A 19,383-nucleotide genomic window follows, 5' to 3' on the forward strand; every position below is an offset into this window, starting at 1 on the left:
AGCGTTTTTAAAAGCCTCTTTTTCAAAGCTCTGACGAGATCCAGAAGTGTCCAAAAATAGTGAATATGTCAGGCTCAGTCACAGGGACAGGACAGGAAGCATCAAAAGACCCACTGTGACTCTTTTCATTTCTAACTGATTGATTGGACTGTACTGGGACTGGGATGTTCTTGTATCTATCATGAGGCTTTTTACGTAATCACTTTTTCACAGAGCTGCTTGCAGTGATTCCCAACCAGGTGTATTTGAGTGTAGCATAACTAACAAATATTTTTGGAAGCAGATACTCTACATGCTCAACGTAATTGTTAAGGGGATTTTAGAGGGATTGCTTTCAGTCAAAGACGTGCTTTTTTTCCAGGAACACCCATGACCTTTTCAAGAGCAAACTGGATCTGCCAGTTAAACATTCACATATGCTGAGCTCAACAATCCAAGTATTAAGCCTAAATAATTGATAATAATGGTTTTAATTGTTATTCTTCTCCTGTCAGAATTCCCAGAGATGTGAGCCTTGTGACAGTTGAAGGTGTCTTCTTAGAAAGAGACAATGCAGGTAAGAAAGAACATGTTTCTACTAATATGTACCCAGCTCTACTCCGTTAGATGTAGTTATATATTTGGTATGTCCTGCTCCTCAGGTGTTGCCTATTTGGGAGCTTTCTATCCCTCTCCCAGCAGTGCTGATGATTACTCTGAGTCTCTACATGATCGTCCTGGGGATCGGGCTGTGGATCCGATCCTGCCTCAAGGTTGGTGCTGCAGGCATGGCCACTGCTCTCTACAGAGCAAGGAGGCCTTTCTCCTCACTACAGTTTGTAAAATGTAAAATACATCAGTTATTAATTAGTATTAGCCTGACAAGCCAGACCCACATCAAGATGTTGGGTCTGGGAACTCACCATTGGCAGGGCTCAATCCGAGGGGCAGGATAAACGTTTGTCTTTCAAATTCTCTCTACACGCAATAGGATAGCGCTACAACCAGGCAGAGCAACGAAGAAGGTAGCAGAGCTAGTTGATAGATTAAACTTTTGCCGTATCCGGTCAGCAAAACTCTGAACACATGTTCCTTTTTTAAGAATGACTTCAGTGCTGTTCTTTGTTCTTTTCTCAAAGAAAAGCTTAACTCCAAGTCTTCCAGAGTCGCGGCCAAAGCTGATTCGGAAGACCGCTGTTCCCAGCAGCAGCAGCCATAAGCCCGCCCACCAACTCTATACACAATGTGATTTGCCCGGCCAGAGTTTGGTTTTTCCAGCTCGCAGTGAATTATTTTCATACAATCATACTAATTTAGCCTAGAAATCTAGACCCCCTGGCTGCAAATTACATTTGTTGCCGCTAGGGTGCGTCTAGATTTCTAGGCTAAATTAGTATGATTGTATGAAAATAATTCTTAAATGTACGCAATAAGCATATCATTTGCTTTTGTGAACGGCCAAATGGTGCATTGCTTTAAATGTTGCTGCCGCAAGGAATTGTGGGACGGCATTATCTCCTTTCCTTTGGTAAAGGATGGTCGAGTGTACCCTATGCTAAAGGAGATGAGAAAAGCAGTATTGAAGGACTTTTCCTGAGCATTTAGAGAGTTCCACCAGCTCTAATCATGGCTGCCACTTATACCTCTTTCACACCACCTACCAGGGTTGGGCTAGGGTTGTCTGATCAGGGTTCAACCCTCCTTTTGGAACTTCAAACCAAGCCAATCTACATGGGTATATCCCTGGTCATGACAATTCAGAGATCACCTGGGTCAACCCGGGAGCAATGCATAACATTTACGTTAAGTGCTAGAAATGGGCGGGGCTTTACACGTCATATTCAGTGAACAGGACAGCTATAACACACACTCCAGTCCTAGCCAGCAGAACTAATGTTCTGGTAGCTATAAGCTTACTTTCTGATTGTTTTGTAATGATTACATTCTAAAGCACAGATAAAAAACCATCAAACACTTCTCAGATGATTTTGTGTCGAATGTGCAAAATTTATGTTGTTTTTTCAAAGTGTGCGGCAAACATAGATGGCGACCTGTGACGACTGCCCCACTGTCATTTCCAACCAATCACATAATTTGTCCCGCCCCAGCTGTTAGCGAGCCCAGGTCATGCGCAATTCACATTGAAATCAACCTTAATCTACCCTGATCAAACCCACCTGGCAACTGTGGAATATAATACATCAAATATTCTTATATACTTCAGTTTTATTATATATACTTCAGTTTCTATATGTTGCTCTCACTTAATTGCATGCACACATATCTCTTCTCTTCACCTATTACAAGATATAACAACAGGATGTAGCAACAGGATGTAGCAACAGGGGGTCCGAGCAGGGAAGTATCATAAAACTGGTTTGAAGTAGGTTAAAGAACATGTCGTGCCCTTTTGACCCGAGCCTCAACATATGGGTGTAGCCTATAATGTATGTGTGTGTGTTTGAACCCCAATAAAAAGGGCGGTAAGAGGAAGAGAGATCAGAACTCACTTGGTTAGGGCAGGCTGAGGAGCCTGTAAGAAGAAGTGTTGTTCTCCTTCAGCTGAAGCCTATTGTGTGTTTAACTTACTGTGTCTGTGAAGTTATTACTATCTATTACAGTGAAGAAGTCCTCACCTGGGAGTGCACCTTAGAAGCACAACACAACCTGGGTCGCGAAGCCAAGTAGATCGAGGAGGGTTACCCCATTTAAACACACAGTCCACCTGGGTATAACCCTGATGGAGCCATTGGTGTGAAAAAGGTCTTAGATACTTCCCTTATTAACCTAAGCAAAAAACACCAGGGTTTCCCGCAGCACTTTGCCGTTTAGGCGGCCGCCTTAACAACACGCGCCTGCCGCCGTAACTAAGTCTTAAAAAAAAATAATCCGCTGTGTTACTCTGTCCTGTTTCAGTGGCTGTAATGTAGCCTACAAGTCGCATCAACACAGTCTGTAGGAAACAAGATAACGGGGAGTTGTCAAGATACCATCAATCACAACGGAAAGGGCATTTGCTGGCGGTGAGTGTAACTGTCGTTTATTCACATTTAAAGGGATAAATCGCTATTTCACCGTCGCGTGTGTCATTGTTTGTGGGAGTTTGTCAACAAATGTGAGGGCAACTGGGGCATGCCCGGGCAGAGACGGGGTGAGTGGACTTACCGGAGCGTTGGCATATGGCAGGCAGAAAGCATTTATATATGTAGCCTATCTCTGTCCTGTTCTTTACATCAGTGAGGCTTTCTTCTCTTGTTTCAACAAAGTGAATACATAACGAAGTGACTGGAACTATCCATCACCACCTTATGCGTGGATTCTCAACGTCCGGGCTGCTGTTGCCCGGTCTTTGAGACACAGCTGTTGTCTGTTTTTTTTTTTTAATCACCAGTGTTGGGCAAGTTACTTCCAAAATGTAATACATTATAGATTACTAGTTACTGTCATTTGAGAGTAATTAGTTATATTACAATATTACTGTCTCTGAATTGTAATGCGTTACACTACTTCTGCATTACTTTTGAGTTACTTTCACCAAAATAACTGGGGAAGTTTGATTTTGCAGCTAGCTTGTGAATTTCACCACCGGATCAATAAAGTCTCCTCTTTATCCACTTTAATACATCATAGATTATTCATATTTTGTATAATTAATATAAATATGCAAAGTAACTAAAGCTATACATAATAGATAAGTAAATCGTATAACAGGCAAGTAGGAGAAAATGAAAATACTCAAAAGTATGGCATTGTTGTAAAATGTTTGTTTATAGCACTCCAATGAGAAATTCATGTTGTTTAGGTTAAAACACTCTAAAGGAAATGTTCAGTTATAGTGTGATTAAAACTCACTGTTAACATTATTTACAGTACTTGATTTACAACTGATTTGTGAAAAGGTAGCCTACACAACCTTATTTAACAGTAATTTAGTTTTACTGCGAATAGTCACAGGAAGTGCTTTTATTTTGAAGTAGGCTATACGGAAGTTGTCTGTTGTGTAGCCTATTCTTGCTAACTTACTGAGATGCAACATGTCCGTCAGGCTCCAGTTGTTCACTTTCTTGTTTGTAAAACTGCAACATATTGAACAGTAAATGGTCACAGTAAAAGACAAGCGCTTTTGGTCGTCATTCGAATCCATTCCACTACAGGCAGAGTTACTCTCCACGGCTGATAAAATGCAATGATATTTACGTGTAGCAAGCCTCAACATTAATTCCCGACATGTTTATATCTGTCAGCCGCTGACGTACCGTCACCTGTTGGGACATACATGCTGTCCGTACCGTCTCTGGTTCTGGCTCTGACCACGGGAACAGAAACGGGACAGCTCACTTCAACGCAGTGTAATAACTCCTGAAAATAATATCCATCTCGCAAATGTATCTGTCTCTGCAGTCATCTCAACCATCGAATACAGCGACAGGAAAATAATACAGCTTTTTTTTTTCCTGTGAAGAAATGTGTTGCGGTGTGGGCGAATTCTTAAAAAAAAACAATGCACCACTAAATGTTGCGTTAAAATGCGTTGTAACTCGCGTTACTGAGATTGTAACGAGTATAATATTACCGAAATTTAATTAGTAATGCGTTATATTACTGCGTTACAGCAAAAAGGAATACATTACTGTAATTGCGTTACTTTTGTAACGCGTTACTCCCAACACTGGTAATAACTCCTGAAAATAATATCCATCTCGCAAATGTATCTGTCTCTGCAGTCATCTCAACCATTGAATACAGCGACAGGAAAATAATACGGCTTTTTTTTTTTCCTGTGAAGAAATGTGTCACGGTGTTGGTGAATTCTTTAAAAAAACAATGCACCACTAAATGTTGCGTTAAAATGCGTTGTAACTCACGTTACTGAGATTGTAACGAGTATAATATTACCGAAATTTAATTAGTAATGCGTTATATTACTGCGTTACAGCAAAAAGGAATACATTACTGTAATTGCGTTACTGTTTAACGCGTTACTCCCAACACTGCTCTTAATGTACTTACACAGAAATAGACATACAGCTTAAAGTGGCCATATTATGCTAATTTTCAGGTTCATAATTGTATTTTGAGGTTGTTCCAGAAATAGGTTTACATTAGAGATGCACCGATTGACCGGCTGGTGACCAGAATTGGCCGATTTTCACGTCATCGACCATGACCGGCGACCTGCCAATCAGTCTGACATATGCCGATTTTATGCCGGTCAAATTCACTCGGGTGCCACATGATTTACATTGCGCAACATCAGCACCACACGTGATGACAAATTAAGCAAACTTGCTTAAAAAGGAACTACACACTGTTTTCAGATAACGTTACTGTTGACGTTCAAACAGGCCTGTATGTGTGTTTTGAGAAATATCTTTATACTGCAAGGCTATATTTATTTTATTTTTATTTGTTATTTATATATTATTTCATTGCCATTACCTGTTTTCCCTGTTTCCATACATACAGAAGTTTGGTTTGCTAAATATATAACATTTTTTTAGTTGGATATTTGATGTGAAAAAATGGAAATGGAAATGGTTCTTCCATAACATTGCACTTTAGATGTGTGTGAATTTCCCACACCATGAGTAATTTATATAGTTCTATTTTATAGCGAACAATTATCTATTCAAAAAATGTTCTATGTTCTATGCAAAACGTAAAATGTTCTATTAAAGAAAAGATAGAAAATAAATATTTGTGTGTGCTGTAAAGTGGTTAGAAAAAATGAAATCGGAATCGGCTAAAATCGGTATCGGCTGGTCAAACTCAATGAAAAATCGAAAATCGGAATCGGCCTAAAAATTGTAATTGGTGCATCTCTAGTTTACATGGTTTAATTTTCAAAAAACACCATATTTTGTTCTACTGCACATTGCTGCAGCTCCTCCTTTCACACGCTGTCAGGTTTCTGTTTTAGCTACAGAGTGAGACCTCTTAAAGCCTATGTTGCAGGGTTTATTTTCTAATGAATTTGTGCAATTTGCTTGTTGGTAATAAACATTTAAACTGTTACCCAACAACATCAAATACAATGGATATCACAAAACGGAATAAAATACGAATATACGGAATAAAATATCTGTCTTTATTATGTGTATAATAATATTGGAGGGAAAGTGAAACACAGCTTGGACGGGGATGCTGTTCGGCTTTTCACAAGTTTAGACAGCTAGCTACGCCGACGTTTGCTAACGTTAACGTAACAGCGTTAGCCTAGACTGCTAGCTAGGTAAATATTACGACTGCCTTCGGAGTTTCCTATATCTGCGTCCACGTTATCAACATAAGACATGTTGCGTTAGTGCTCCTTTTGTACCATCATTTTATTGAATGAAATGTTAAGCTTTGCTCCTACGAGATGGGTGGGTTTTTGTTAGCTACATACAAAGCTACATACAAAGCTAACTGGCTATAGTTACTTACTGCTACTTTATACATGTACTCCACTACATCTAAGATGATAGTGTACTGTTTACTCCACTACATTTATACTTTTCAGATGACAGTTTTTCACCCCTGCCTGTCCGATGAAAACCACTATCTCCAGATGTGTTGATGTTGAATGTTTGTGATAAATTGGTGGATTAAGTGTTTCTTTATGTGTCTTCTACTTCTTAAGCTAAATAAACTGTATAAAAAGCATTTTTGGTTCAGCTGGAAAAAGCATCATCAAAAAGCTGAAATCATGGCTGTTCTCACGGTTCTCACAGGACAGCGATGCTATAAACATATGATGATCTTATAGAATATAATGCGTTGCTGTAGATTAAACTATCCAGCAGGAAATAAAGGAGTTAAAATGAGTCCAACCATAAACATCTACAGCAGTAAAATGCAACATAGGCTATACATTAATACAGGGTAATATTAATCCAGAAACATCAGATACTGACAGGACACATTTTGCAGCACAAAACTTACTTTACTTTAAGTACTTAAGGTTCATTTTGCTGGTAATACTTACATATCTTAAGTAAGATTTTACTACTACATTACTGTAAATATGAAAACATCTCATTTTAAGTGGAAATTTCAGGTTAAAGTCTGGACATGACAGAAACTCACGTTTGGCAGTAGTGGTTGTAGTGGTTGGAGGGAGGGTGGTTGTAGTGGTTGGAGGGAGGGTGGTTGGAGGCAGTGGCAGGCCAGCACAGCTGATGCTGAGGTCACTGTCAGTTCCAGTGGACGTGAAGGTGACAAAGCCCGGCTGGCTGCTGGTGATCTGGTTGTTGATCCAGGACTGATATTGGGACATTCTGGTGTAGACTCCTGGGAAATTAGGCTGGGCACAACCATTTCCAAAACTTACGATTCCCCCCAGGATCCAGCGGTTGCCCTGCTTGCTCACCAGCGGACCACCTGAATCCCCCTTTAAGAAGAGAAACATTTAGGAGAGAAATCTTTGCAGGAGATTAAATCTGACACCAACACAGGCGTAAAGATGTTTACCTGACAGGAGTCCTTCCCTCCAGCACGTAACCCGGCGCAGATCATGTTGTTTGTGATTGAGCCCACACCATAGTTACAGTTACACTCTCTGTTCCCCACGATAGGCACATTCACCTCCATTAGGTTTCCTGGGGGAGGAAGGGAAACTAAAGAGAAACAAATACAGTAAATAAACACGTGATGAATTATGAGTGTTTGATTACTACGTACTACTACGTAAGGTACAATCAGGAGTTAAAAGTTCAACAAAGTCAAACCAAAGAACAGGTCTACTACAACTTCAAAACAAAGAACTGAAACCTCAAATTGACAGATCATAGACAGGGACGAATAAAAATAATCTTAAAGCTGTTTATGCTGTTTACATCACCTATTGAAGATTTCCATGAAATATGCTATAAATATTTATGTTCCCAAGAGGATAAATCCTAATTTTTCAGCTGACCACTGAGCGTTTCCTCTCACACCCCTCTAATTTCTAGATTAATTTTAAAATCTATCTGGGAATATTTGACCACTAGTAACACTATGTTTTACAAGGAGCCAGGTGTAGCTACGTGCACCAACAAAGACAATGAAGAAGAAGACGGATTGCAACCGAACATGGATGAAAACAATTTGAAATGTTTTTTTCTAAATCGGCTTTTGGAAATGTTTATTTTTTATTTTTTATGAAGATAACACATTCAACACTTTGTTAGACCTAAAGGACACACAGTGTGATTTGGTGAGAAACTTAACTTTTAAATTTAACCAAGAAAACTCCACAGGTAAGTTGACCTTTCCTCTAGCACCATCACCAGAACAAACTCTTTACTGCAGAGGCTCTTTGCAGCAATTTATCTTTTGTATCGTGGGGTGTTTTATAAAATATTTTTAAACTTAATGATATTTCTAAAACTCTGTTTTGTTGCTCTATGGGTAAAGGAAGGTGGTACTCATTTTTGCATTTAAATGTCTGAGTAAACTCAGTTGTTGTCACCGTTGTACTGAAAGAAATAAATGTAACCTAGCTGCTTTCTGACCCACCTCCGGATGCAATGGTGCCCCAGCCGGTCACCCAGGAGCTAACACCGCTGAAGAAGGTGCTGCCTGGAGCTGCCAGGCAGACAGGAACAATGAAGTCTGTGAAAGTCACCGGTGAGGAGAGCTGCAGGAGGCAGATGTCGTTGTCATTAGTTCTGGAGTTATAGTTAGGATGTTTGATGACATTTGTTACCGTCCGAGACACCCCATTGGGGTTGGATCCCTGTAGACTCTGGAGACCCAGAGACACAGTCAGACTGGCTGGGATGCTAAAGAGAAACAAAACAGTGCAAAGAAGTTAAGAGTAGAGCAGTTAAGCAAACACGGAAACCACCGCCTAAGAGAATCTGCTCCTTAGTGCTTACCTTGAGAAGCAGTGAGCAGCAGTTGACTGTTAATGAGGGATCCTCCACAGAAGTGGCTCCCAGATGATTGCAGGCTGGCTTGCCAGGGCCAGTTACCTGGAGGGGCGTTCTGTCCTCCAACAATCCTGGTGTTGAGCGGACTTATACCGCACACTGCAGAGAGACAGACAATAAGAACACAGTGAGCAATACTCCCCTCTCCCTGGATTACCACTGAGCACTGCTGGATTATAAACTTTAACTGTTGGTTGAGGATTATGATCCTGGGATGCTCTCAGGTGTTTCTAATCTAACAGTCCTAAGTAACAGAGGAGAAACTATTCTTATTTCAGTTTCTACACATTTCATTGCTTTTACTGGGTTTGACAGCAAATACTAACAACCATGAAGATATAAACAAAACAACTAAAGTCCAACATGTTGACAGCCAGGTGAAAGTAAAGAAGTGTGCATAAAACTGACTTACCATCTAGTTGTGAGTGAGACTCTGAAAAATAGGGAACAAATACAAAATCACATTTAAAACATATTAATATTTACTGATGCCTAATGTGATCATTCGTAAAAAATCATTCAAACACAAATATTTTTTCTTCGTCATGAAGATGGTACTGTGATTATACAAGATAGAAGAGATAACATCTGATGCTGTTAACAGAGGCAAACTTTTATTTAATTTTTTATGAATGTGAACTATGTGGAAATGATTTATTTTTCTTTGACTAAAAACTGTCAGAGTACTTAAAGGGACACTCACCCATTCAGTATTGCTTCCATAAAGTTTGTGGGACTCACAAGACAACCTTACTTTTATTATTTTTGCTCTTGCATCACGTGTTGATCTTGATTTGATTATTTATTTATTTTATTCAATATCTAAATGTTATCGTCCATTTTCATATATATATACTGTATATCTCATTCATATACAGTGAGGAAAATAAGTATTTGAATACCCTGCTATTTTGCAAGTTCTCTCACTTAGAAATCATGGAGGGGTCTAAAATTGTCATCGTAGGTGCATGTCCACTGTGAGAACATAATCTAAAAAAAAAAAATCCAGAAATCACAATATATGATTTTTTAACTATTTATTTGTATGATACAGCTGCAAATAAGTATTTGAACACCTGTCTATCAGCTAGAATTCTGACCCTCAAAGACCTGTTAGTCTGCCTTTAAAATGTCCACCTCCACTCCATTTATTATCCTAAATTAGATGCACCTGTTTGAGGACGTTAGCTGCATAAAGACACCTGTCCACCCCATACGATCAGTAAGAATCCAACTACTAACATGGCCAAGACCACAGAGCTGTCCAAAGACACTAGAGACAAAATTGTACACCTCCACAAGGCTGGAAAGGGCTACAGGGAAATTGCCAAGCAGCTTGGTGAAAAAAGGTCCACTGTTGGAGCAATCATTAGAAAATGGAAGAAGCTAAACATGACTGTCAATCTCCCTCGGACTGGGGCTCCATGCAAGATCTCACCTCGTGGGGTCTCAGTGATCCTAAGAAAGGTGAGAAATCAGCCCAGAACTACACAGGAGGAGCTGGTCAATGACCTGAAAAGAGCTGGGACCACCGTTTCCAAGGTTACTGTTGGTAATACACTAAGACGTCATGGTTTGAAATCATGCATGGCACGGAAGGTTCCCCTGCTTAAACCAGCACATGTCAAGGCCCGTCTTAAGTTTGCCAATGACCATTTGGATGATCCAGAGGAGTCATGGGAGAAAGTCATGTGGTCAGATGAGACCAAAATAGAACTTTTTGGTCATAATTCCACTAACTGTGTTTGGAGGAAAAAGAATGATGAGTACCATCCCAAGAACACCATCCCTACTGTGAAGCATGGGGGTGGTAGCATCATGCTTTGGGGGTGTTTTCTGCACATGGGACAGGGCGACTGCACTGTATTAAGGAGAGGATGACCAGGGCCATGTATTGCGAGATTTTGGGGAACAACCTCCTTCCCTCAGTTAGAGCATTGAAGATGGGTCGAGGCTGGGTCTTCCAACATGACAATGACCCGAAGCACACAGCCAGGATAACCAAGGAGTGGCTCTGTAAGAAGCATACCAAGGTTCTGGCGTGGCCTAGCCAGTCTCCAGACCTAAACCCAATAGAGAATCTTTGGAGGGAGCTCAAACTCCGTGTTTCTCAGCGACAGCTCAGAAACCTGACTGATCTAGAGAAGATCTGTGTGGAGGAGTGGGCCAAAATCCCTCCTGCAGTGTGTGCAAACCTGGTGGAAAACTACAGGAAATGTTTGACCTCTGTAATTGCAAACAAAGGCTACTGTACCAAATATTAACATTGATTTTCTCAGGTGTCCAAATACTTATTTGCAGCTGTATCATACAAATAAATAGTTAAAAAATCATATATTGTGATTTCTGGATTTTTTTTTTAGATTATGTCTCTCACAGTGGACATGCACCTACGATGACAATTTCAGACCAATCAAATACTTATTTTCCTCACTGTATATATCTTTTTATGTGGTTTATTATATGTGCAATATGTTTTACTATACCTTATAAAATTAAAGTTCATTGTGGGGTAAAAAAAAAAAAAAAACAGAAAAAAGTTCCAGTACAACCCCACCCAGTCTTAATCTTACATAATGAAAATGACAACACTGTCTTTAACCATATCATTGAAAATATATAAACATGACAACACTTATAGTGTTAACATAGCGTGTCATTAAATCTTGACTCTGCAAAATTTAACATGTCAAAAGTATAGATAGCATGAGACAAACACTAAGTATGCTGTTATTTATGAGTGAGTGGTGACATACAGTGCATGTCTTTGTCTTCCAACAGCCACATGTTTTACATATTGTACATATCTCGTTTTACAGTAACAGATTAGCATTGTTCCGTGCTGTCTGCTGTCCCATCAAACTGGTTTTACTGCCTCCAATGTTGGCATACTTCAAGTCAACCCACAGAGTCCAGACAGGAAACCCAGACAGGGGATATTTTTCTATCAAAGCATCTTTTTAGATAGATAGATAGTGTTTTGTGCTCATTGCAACAGAGTTGCGCACAGTCATAGAGGTGTTGGTTAAAAGTTCTCCTAGCAAGGCACATCTGCACTCCCCGAACAAAGGAAACTCTGATGCACAGATGGTCTAGCTTAAGCTGTAAATATAAGATAGTTAAGGTCACAGTGGCCACGAGAAAAGTACGTTGTAAATCAACAACAAGTAGAATCAGGAACAGAATGTACCGCTCGTGTGAGCAGAAGAAGAAGCAACACAGCACAGTGGCCTCCACCCTGGCGTGTGCTGTGAGAAGATAACTGTCCCTGTGCTGAGAAGAAGACAACGCTCCAGAGCGAGGGGTGGGGGAGTTTATAAGAGTTTAGGGAAAGGATAGAACGGGGTTGACTCAGCGGAAGAGATGGGTGGACTGGCTCCGACTATTTGTCTGTTGCTAGGGAAACTTAGTCTCTGCTTTGTTATCCCACAGATCTGTGTCTGTAACTCTCATGCTTGATTCATTAAAACGTACTTGTTCGAAATAGTACTATCATCTCATTGTGTAGGACTGGTGTAAAACCAATTTAAGAATAAGTGAGGAAGAATAATTGGAGTCAGGTTTTGGTACCCTTTTTAGTAGAGATGCACCGATTACAATTTTTAGGCCGATTCCGATTTCCGATTTTTCATTGAGTTTGACCAGCCGATACCGATTTTAGCCGATTCCGATTTCATTTTTTCTAACCACTTTACAGCACACACAAATATTTATTTTCTATCTTTTCTTTAATAGAAAATTTTACATTTTGCATAGAACATTTTTTGAATAGATAATCGATCATTATAAAATAGAACTATATAAATTACTCCTGGTGTGGGAAATTCACACACATCTAAAGTGCAATGTTATGGAAGAACCATTTCCTTCTTTTCACATCAAATATCCAACTAAAAAAATTTGATATATTTAGCAAACTAAACTTCTGTGTATGAAAACGGGGAAACAGGTAATGGCAATAAAATAATATATAAATAACAAATAAAAATAAAATAAATATAGCCTTGCAGTATAAAGATATTTCTCAAAACACACATACAGGCCTGTTTGAACGTCAACAGTAACGTTATCTGAAAACAGCGTGTAGTTCCTTTTTAAGCAAGTTTGCTTAATTTGTCATCGTGCATAAATATTAACAATACCGTTGCTGTCAACAGGCCTATCTGCTAACGTTAGCTACCGGCGGTTACCTCGGAACAATCCAGCAAATAGATGGTACCCTAGAGTGCCGTTACCTGAAACAGATGATTTAATGTCACCGCTCATTTTACACACAGTTTAGCAACAAAACTAAACTAAACGCTGAGGGAAGATGACTATGTTTTTAATGTTGATTTTGAGCGGTATGCAACCCACTAACCTGGAAAGCGTTTTAAACAGTAACGTTAATAGGCCTACAGCGTGTCGGAGGAATACATCGTCTCTTTTTTATTTTTTATTTTTTTTAACACAGCGTCAGAGGCAGAGGGACCACAGCGTTCGCTAATGTTAGCTTCTTGTCTCATCTGGGGTCTGATAAACAGTAAATTCATCAAAGTCAGTGTGCCCAACGCTATTTTCCGATAAACTGTAGCTGTCATATTTCACGAAACCTGCGTGAGTGCGGTTTTCACGTTCCAGTTGTTCAGCCTCAGAGTGGAGAGAGAGCGGCCGACCGTTCGTTCACACGGAAGATTTCCCCAACAACGACAATCCCAAAATGATGCTGTATACTTATACTTCTACTGCAGTTATTGCTGCTCATCATATTACCACTACTACTGTTATTTCTCCAGTCTCCGAGGATGCTTTGATAAAACATCCCAGCAGCAGAAGTTAAAGGGGCACTCAACTCATTTTACTCATGAAGTTCAGTTTACTCTATAATACTATTACCAAGCCTTCGAAAAATAATTGTATAATATAAATTATAAATAACCATGATGATGGCCTACACTTCAACAGTAAGTGAACGTATCACTAAATCACATCTTTCCTACATACAGTGGCATAAAGCATTTGCTGTGATGGATGACTAATGTAGGCTATAGCCTACTTTATTAATCCCACAAGGGGAAATTACAATACAGTAATAACTAACACAGATGTTCTTCTTTTCCCCAGTAAAAATGTTGCAATCAGGGTACGTGTGTACCCTGAAACCCTGCAGCACACATTCCTCTGAGCAGTGATAAAAGAAACCTGTGGCAACCACAGAACTCCCTGAACCAGTTCGTGATGCTGTAGGCCTAATCTATCAAACTGGTTAGTTGTCCTTGGCAGAAAAGAAATTGAGTGTCTGTCAAATCGAGTAGGTTACAACAGCATACGGCAGACTTAAAACTCTCAGCTCTGCAACAACTTAAAACGTATTAAAATCTATTGAAGGTGGAAGAGCATGCAATACATGTCTCATCTGCTTCATCAAGATGGTCTGTCAGTCAACAGATAATTGACAGGCGTGATGTGGACTAAATTATAATCTACTCATTACACAGTCTTCAATCTTAAAACTGAAGAAACGTAATTTATTTTTTACACTAAATATAGAATTGAATTATTAAAATGCATGTGAATTTTAAAGCAGACCTCAAAGAAAACTGTATAAAGTAAAAAGACTACCCGTTAAATCCATGATTTCTATGATGATACTGTGAGGCTGTGTCCGTTTTTATGACTTTATAACCAGGGAGGAGGAGAAGAAGAAGTAGTGATTTATAGTGACTGACAGGCTGTAAAGCAGGGGTCATCAACTAGACATTTTTCCAAGGGCCAGAATTTTTCTAAGCAGACACTCCGGGGGCCGGACTTCCTAATACGCCTAGTTTTATTCGAAATGCTATATATATAATGCAGATTAATTTCTTTGGTTGTTTTGACCTCCTACAAACATAATAAACAGACACGATAACTTTTGGACTTTAAAAGCGTTTTAGAGAATTTACTTGACCTGGACACTCCTAAATTTGATCACTTTCATACATTTTACATCTTTTGCACTTCTTAAATTCTTTTAATGTACCATGTTTCTACTGATTTTATTTTATAAATGGTCTTATTTAGTTATATAATAAAGCACCTCGTGCTTGCCTATGTGTCAGAAATGTGCTGTATAGATAAACTTGCCATGCCTTTTATTCATGCATACTTTGAATCATTAACGTGCACTCAGTGTGACAGGATCACAGAGTTGGTGGGTTTTTGATCCCCAAGTACTTTTTATTTACTTCAAAAGTAGTATTTTGAATACAGGACTTGCACTCGTTTTACTTCACTACTTACTAACTTAATTCATTACAATATTTGACTTGACTTTGAATATTTGATTTTAGAAAAAAAAATTATATATATATATATATTTTTTTTTTTTTTTTTTTTAAAGATAATTTTTTTGGGCTTTTCCGCCTTTAATTTGACAGGACAGCTAGCTGAGAAAGGGGAGAGAGAGAGGGAGAAGACATGCAGGAAATCGTCACAGGTTGGATTGGAATCCTGGACCTCCGCGTTGAGGCATAAACATCTCAGTATATGTGCGCCTGCTCTACCACTGATCCAACCCAGCCACGCCCAAGTACTTTTTATTTACTTCAAAAGTTGAATACAGGACTTGCACTTGTTTTACTTCACTACTTACTAACTTAATTCATTACAATATTTGACTTCCTCCTCAGTGTGCTTCCACTCAGGAGATCTCAAACATGATTGGTTCAGGTGTGTGCAGTGAGGAGGGTCCTTACCGTGTGTCAGGAGAGTCAGCAGAGCCACCACAAAGATCACCTTGTAGAGAGCCATAACTGTAAGTACATACCATCAGATCTGCTCCGGCATTAAATAATCTTCTTGTGCCCTTCCCCTTCCCCTCTCTCTCTATATCTCCCACACAGTAACACATTGTTACCTGTCAAAAGACTCGCCCAACCCCTCACCGCAAACCACCTGTTTAACTGGATATCAAATGAGAAAAAAGATGTCCTCTCTAGGCTACAGTAACTACATTCACACAAGTACTGTTCTTATTATGTATTTTTATTTAATGCCACGTTATAGTTCTAGTCCACTTGTACAGTCACAGGAAAATGTTTGTTTTTTTACATTTATTTCACATCTGTAGTAACTAAAAACATAAAAAAATAAATGTATAAAATGCAATGAATTATTACAAATGAAACGTTCTGACGTGTGAGCTCTTATAAAAATCTGTGTTGTGTCTCAGTCAAAGAGACATTTCTCCTCTAATCTCCCATTTCATTTCATATTTATAAATTTCACATTTTACAAAAATAATCAAAAATTGGAGAAAAGTCCAGAAAGTGAAAACTGATTTGTCTATCAGATCTTAGATTCTTCTTCTTTTTCTCTTCCATTAAGCATCAGACGACTCCCCAGATTTGTCTGGTGACCCTTTGGAGTGGCCTGAGCCCTAGGTTGGGAACCACTGGAGATTTGGAGAACCACCAAACTTGACAGCAGAATGTGCGGTCCTCCATGCAAACTCTGACCAGTGCCTACGGACATTTTGGAGACAATGGGAATTGGCGACGCAGATGGTGAGGTGGTGAACTGAAGTCAGACTGCAGAAAGTAAATGTGGGAATAACGATTACTTGTAATATTTTCAAGTATTGTTGCCTCACGCACATTTTTTCACTCCATATCATTCATGTTACCATGAAGATTAAATCCAGAAGTGCTATTTGTGCTTGTACTGAGTGATACTTGTTCTATAAACACCTTGTAAAATCCAACTCAAATCTTTAATAAAAATTTGTTCTTAATATTTAATCGGCGCTGTCTCACCGTCACATTGTCCGCTACGGAGCTCAGGAGGAGGAGATGGCCTGACTGCATGGAATACATTTGCACGAAGACATTTGTTTAGTGCAAATTCAACAAGTCTTCATTTTACACCCTTCATTTTAGACTAGATAGATTTTTAAAAAACAAATCTCCTCCTTACTCTACATGTTACATTAACATAAAGCCTCCACATCTGTCTCTACATGTCACATTAACGTAAAGCCTCCACATCTGTCTCTACACATTACATTAATGTAAAGCCTCCACATCTGTCTCTACATGTTACAGTAAACCACATCTGTTGGACTATTATCTTTTTTACATTGCAAGTAATCCTTATACTTCATACTGTGACCTTATCACATTACCTGGTCACCTGGCACCACCGTTGGAAGCAGTAATGTTGGGGAGAGTTGCGTTGGTGCTGTTGCTGGCGCTGGTGTTGTTGGGGGAGTTTGAAGCTGAAGATAAGAACCCCACTGTAAGAGCCAGGAAGGATTCAAAGGTGCTCAGTTTGGGGAATTGCATCACTGCATCTCGTGTTTGTCTGGTGGTGTTTTCAGCTGATAACACTGCTGCCTGGAACCAAGAGTCGCCCAGCTTACACATCAACGGACCTCCAGAATCACCCTGAACAAACAGACACGCATGTTCAACATTTGTATGAAGTGGACATTCAGTCGCATCTTCCTGTGAAACTACACAAAATAATATTATTTTTTTCTAGTTTCACTAAATGTGCTATTTAGACAATACCTTCTTATACTTTAAAGGATTAGATAAAAAGTTTGATACCTCTCTCATGTTTGTGCAGTAAATTTAATGGATAACTTAACATGTGGCCAACACGGGCACGTTTACAGTGATGTTGATCAATGTGCATTGTCTCTGAGGAAATAAAATTTGCCAAAAAACATAAAGCTACAGCCAGGAGCCATGTTATACTTTAGTTTGTACGGGTTGAATAAAAAGGATATAACATGTTAATCAGTAAGCATTAGAGTTGGTGGTAGGTGGAATTTGTTACCATTTGACAGAGCCAGGCTAGCTGGTTCCCCCTGTTTCCAGTCTTTATGCTAAGCTAAGTTAGCCTACTGCTGACTGTAGCTTCATATCTACCGTACATGCTTGAGAGCGGTATTGATCTTCTCATCAAGCTCTCAGCAAGAAAGGGAATAAGTATCCAGAAATGCCTGTTTAAAGATCAACAAACTCCTGTTTAAAACAGAGACATATAAACGTATAATAATCTCCTGCTCTCATTAATCACCTTCTCCAGTGTAAAAGTTCTGGTACAAATGCTGTCACTTGATGACCCGTTCCCGCAATTTTCCACCGATGTCTCGAACTCCTGCAGAACTTGTTCCGCTGAAGTTTGGTTATGTTTAGGGTTAAGGTTAGGGTTAGCTGCCTGGAAGGCGACGTTGGAGGCTTAAAACACCATTGAGCGCATCAGTTGCAATACAAAGTGTGAACACAGCAAATACAAAATGATGCACACAACATTGTTTGGAGTTTGATGGAAAAGTGCCTTCATAAAAACATCAGTCTTGGGTTTAAATATCTCCCTCAATATAAAAATCATACAACTTCAATAAAAGAGCTGCAACAAGCTGATACAGAATATATAACCAGTGTTAAAATGTAACTACTCTAAGTACATTTTCTCAAGTACTGGACTTAAGTACATATTCAAAGTACTTGTACTTTACTTGAGTATTTACATGTTCTGCTACTTTATACATGTACTCCACTACTTCTAAGATGATATTGTAGTGTTTACTCCACTGCATTTATCTGAACGCTTTAGTTAATATTTTTTTCAGCTGACCACTGAGCGTTTCCTCTCACACCCCTCTAATTTCTGGATTAATTTGAAAATCTATCTTGGAATATTTGACCACTAGTAACACTATGTTTTACAAGGAGCCAGGTGTAGCTACGTGCACCAACAAAGACAATGAAGAAGAAGACGGATTGCAACCGAACATGGATGAAAACAATTTAAAATGTTTTTTTTTAAATCGGCTTTTTTTTTAATATGAAGATAACACAATCAACACTTTGTTAGACCTAAAGGACACACAGTGTGATTTGGTGAGAAACTTAACTTTTAAACTTAACCAAGAAAACTCCACAGGTAAGTTGACCTTTCCTCTAGCACCATCACCAGAACAAACTATTTACTGCAGAGGCTCTTTGCAGCATTTTTTCTTTTGTATCGTGGGGTGTTTCATAAAATATTTTTAAACTTAATGATATTTCTAAAACTCTATTTTGTTGCTCTATGGGTAAAGGAAGGTGGTACTCATTTTTGCATTTAAATGTCTGAGTAAACTCAGTTGTTGTCACCGTTGTATTGAAAGAAATAAATGTAACCTAGCTGCTTTCTGACCCACCTCCGGATGCAATGGCGCCCCAGCCAGTCACCCAGGAGCTAACGCCGCTGAAGAAGGTGCTGCCTGGAGCTGCCAGGCAGACAGGAACAATGAAGTTTGTGAAAGTCACCGGTGAGGAGAGCTGCAGGAGGCAGATGTCGTTGTCATTAGTTTTGGAGTTATAGTTAGGATGTTTGATGATATTTGTTACCGTCCGAGACACCCCATTGGGGTTGGATCCCTGTAGACTCTGGAGACCCAGAGACACAGTCAGACTGGCTGGGATGCTAAAGAGAAACAAAACAGTGTAAAGAAGTTAAAGGGGTAATTGAGTGATTATATAGGGTATTTTAC

The 19,383-nt window shown here is 39.2% G+C and overlaps 1 protein-coding gene across 1 annotated transcript in view; it reads right to left on the minus strand.

Annotated features, from left to right (window-relative positions):
* Positions 1 to 6,904: 6,904 nt before the first annotated feature.
* Positions 6,905 to 19,383, minus strand: part of LOC116063780 (mucin-2-like) — a 126,162-nt gene continuing 113,683 nt past the window's right edge. Inside the window, exons 8-10 of the mRNA XM_035996512.1 lie at positions 19,051 to 19,316; positions 7,432 to 7,577; positions 6,905 to 7,351 (exon numbers count right to left, since the gene is read on the minus strand). Coding sequence (XP_035852405.1) covers positions 6,905 to 7,351; positions 7,432 to 7,577; positions 19,051 to 19,316 — 859 coding nt within the window. The remainder of the gene's footprint in view (positions 7,352 to 7,431; positions 7,578 to 19,050; positions 19,317 to 19,383) is intronic.

Source organism: Sander lucioperca, chromosome 21 (genome assembly GCF_008315115.2).
Source record: "Sander lucioperca isolate FBNREF2018 chromosome 21, SLUC_FBN_1.2, whole genome shotgun sequence".
NCBI classification, from domain to species: Eukaryota; Metazoa; Chordata; class Actinopteri; order Perciformes; family Percidae; genus Sander; species Sander lucioperca.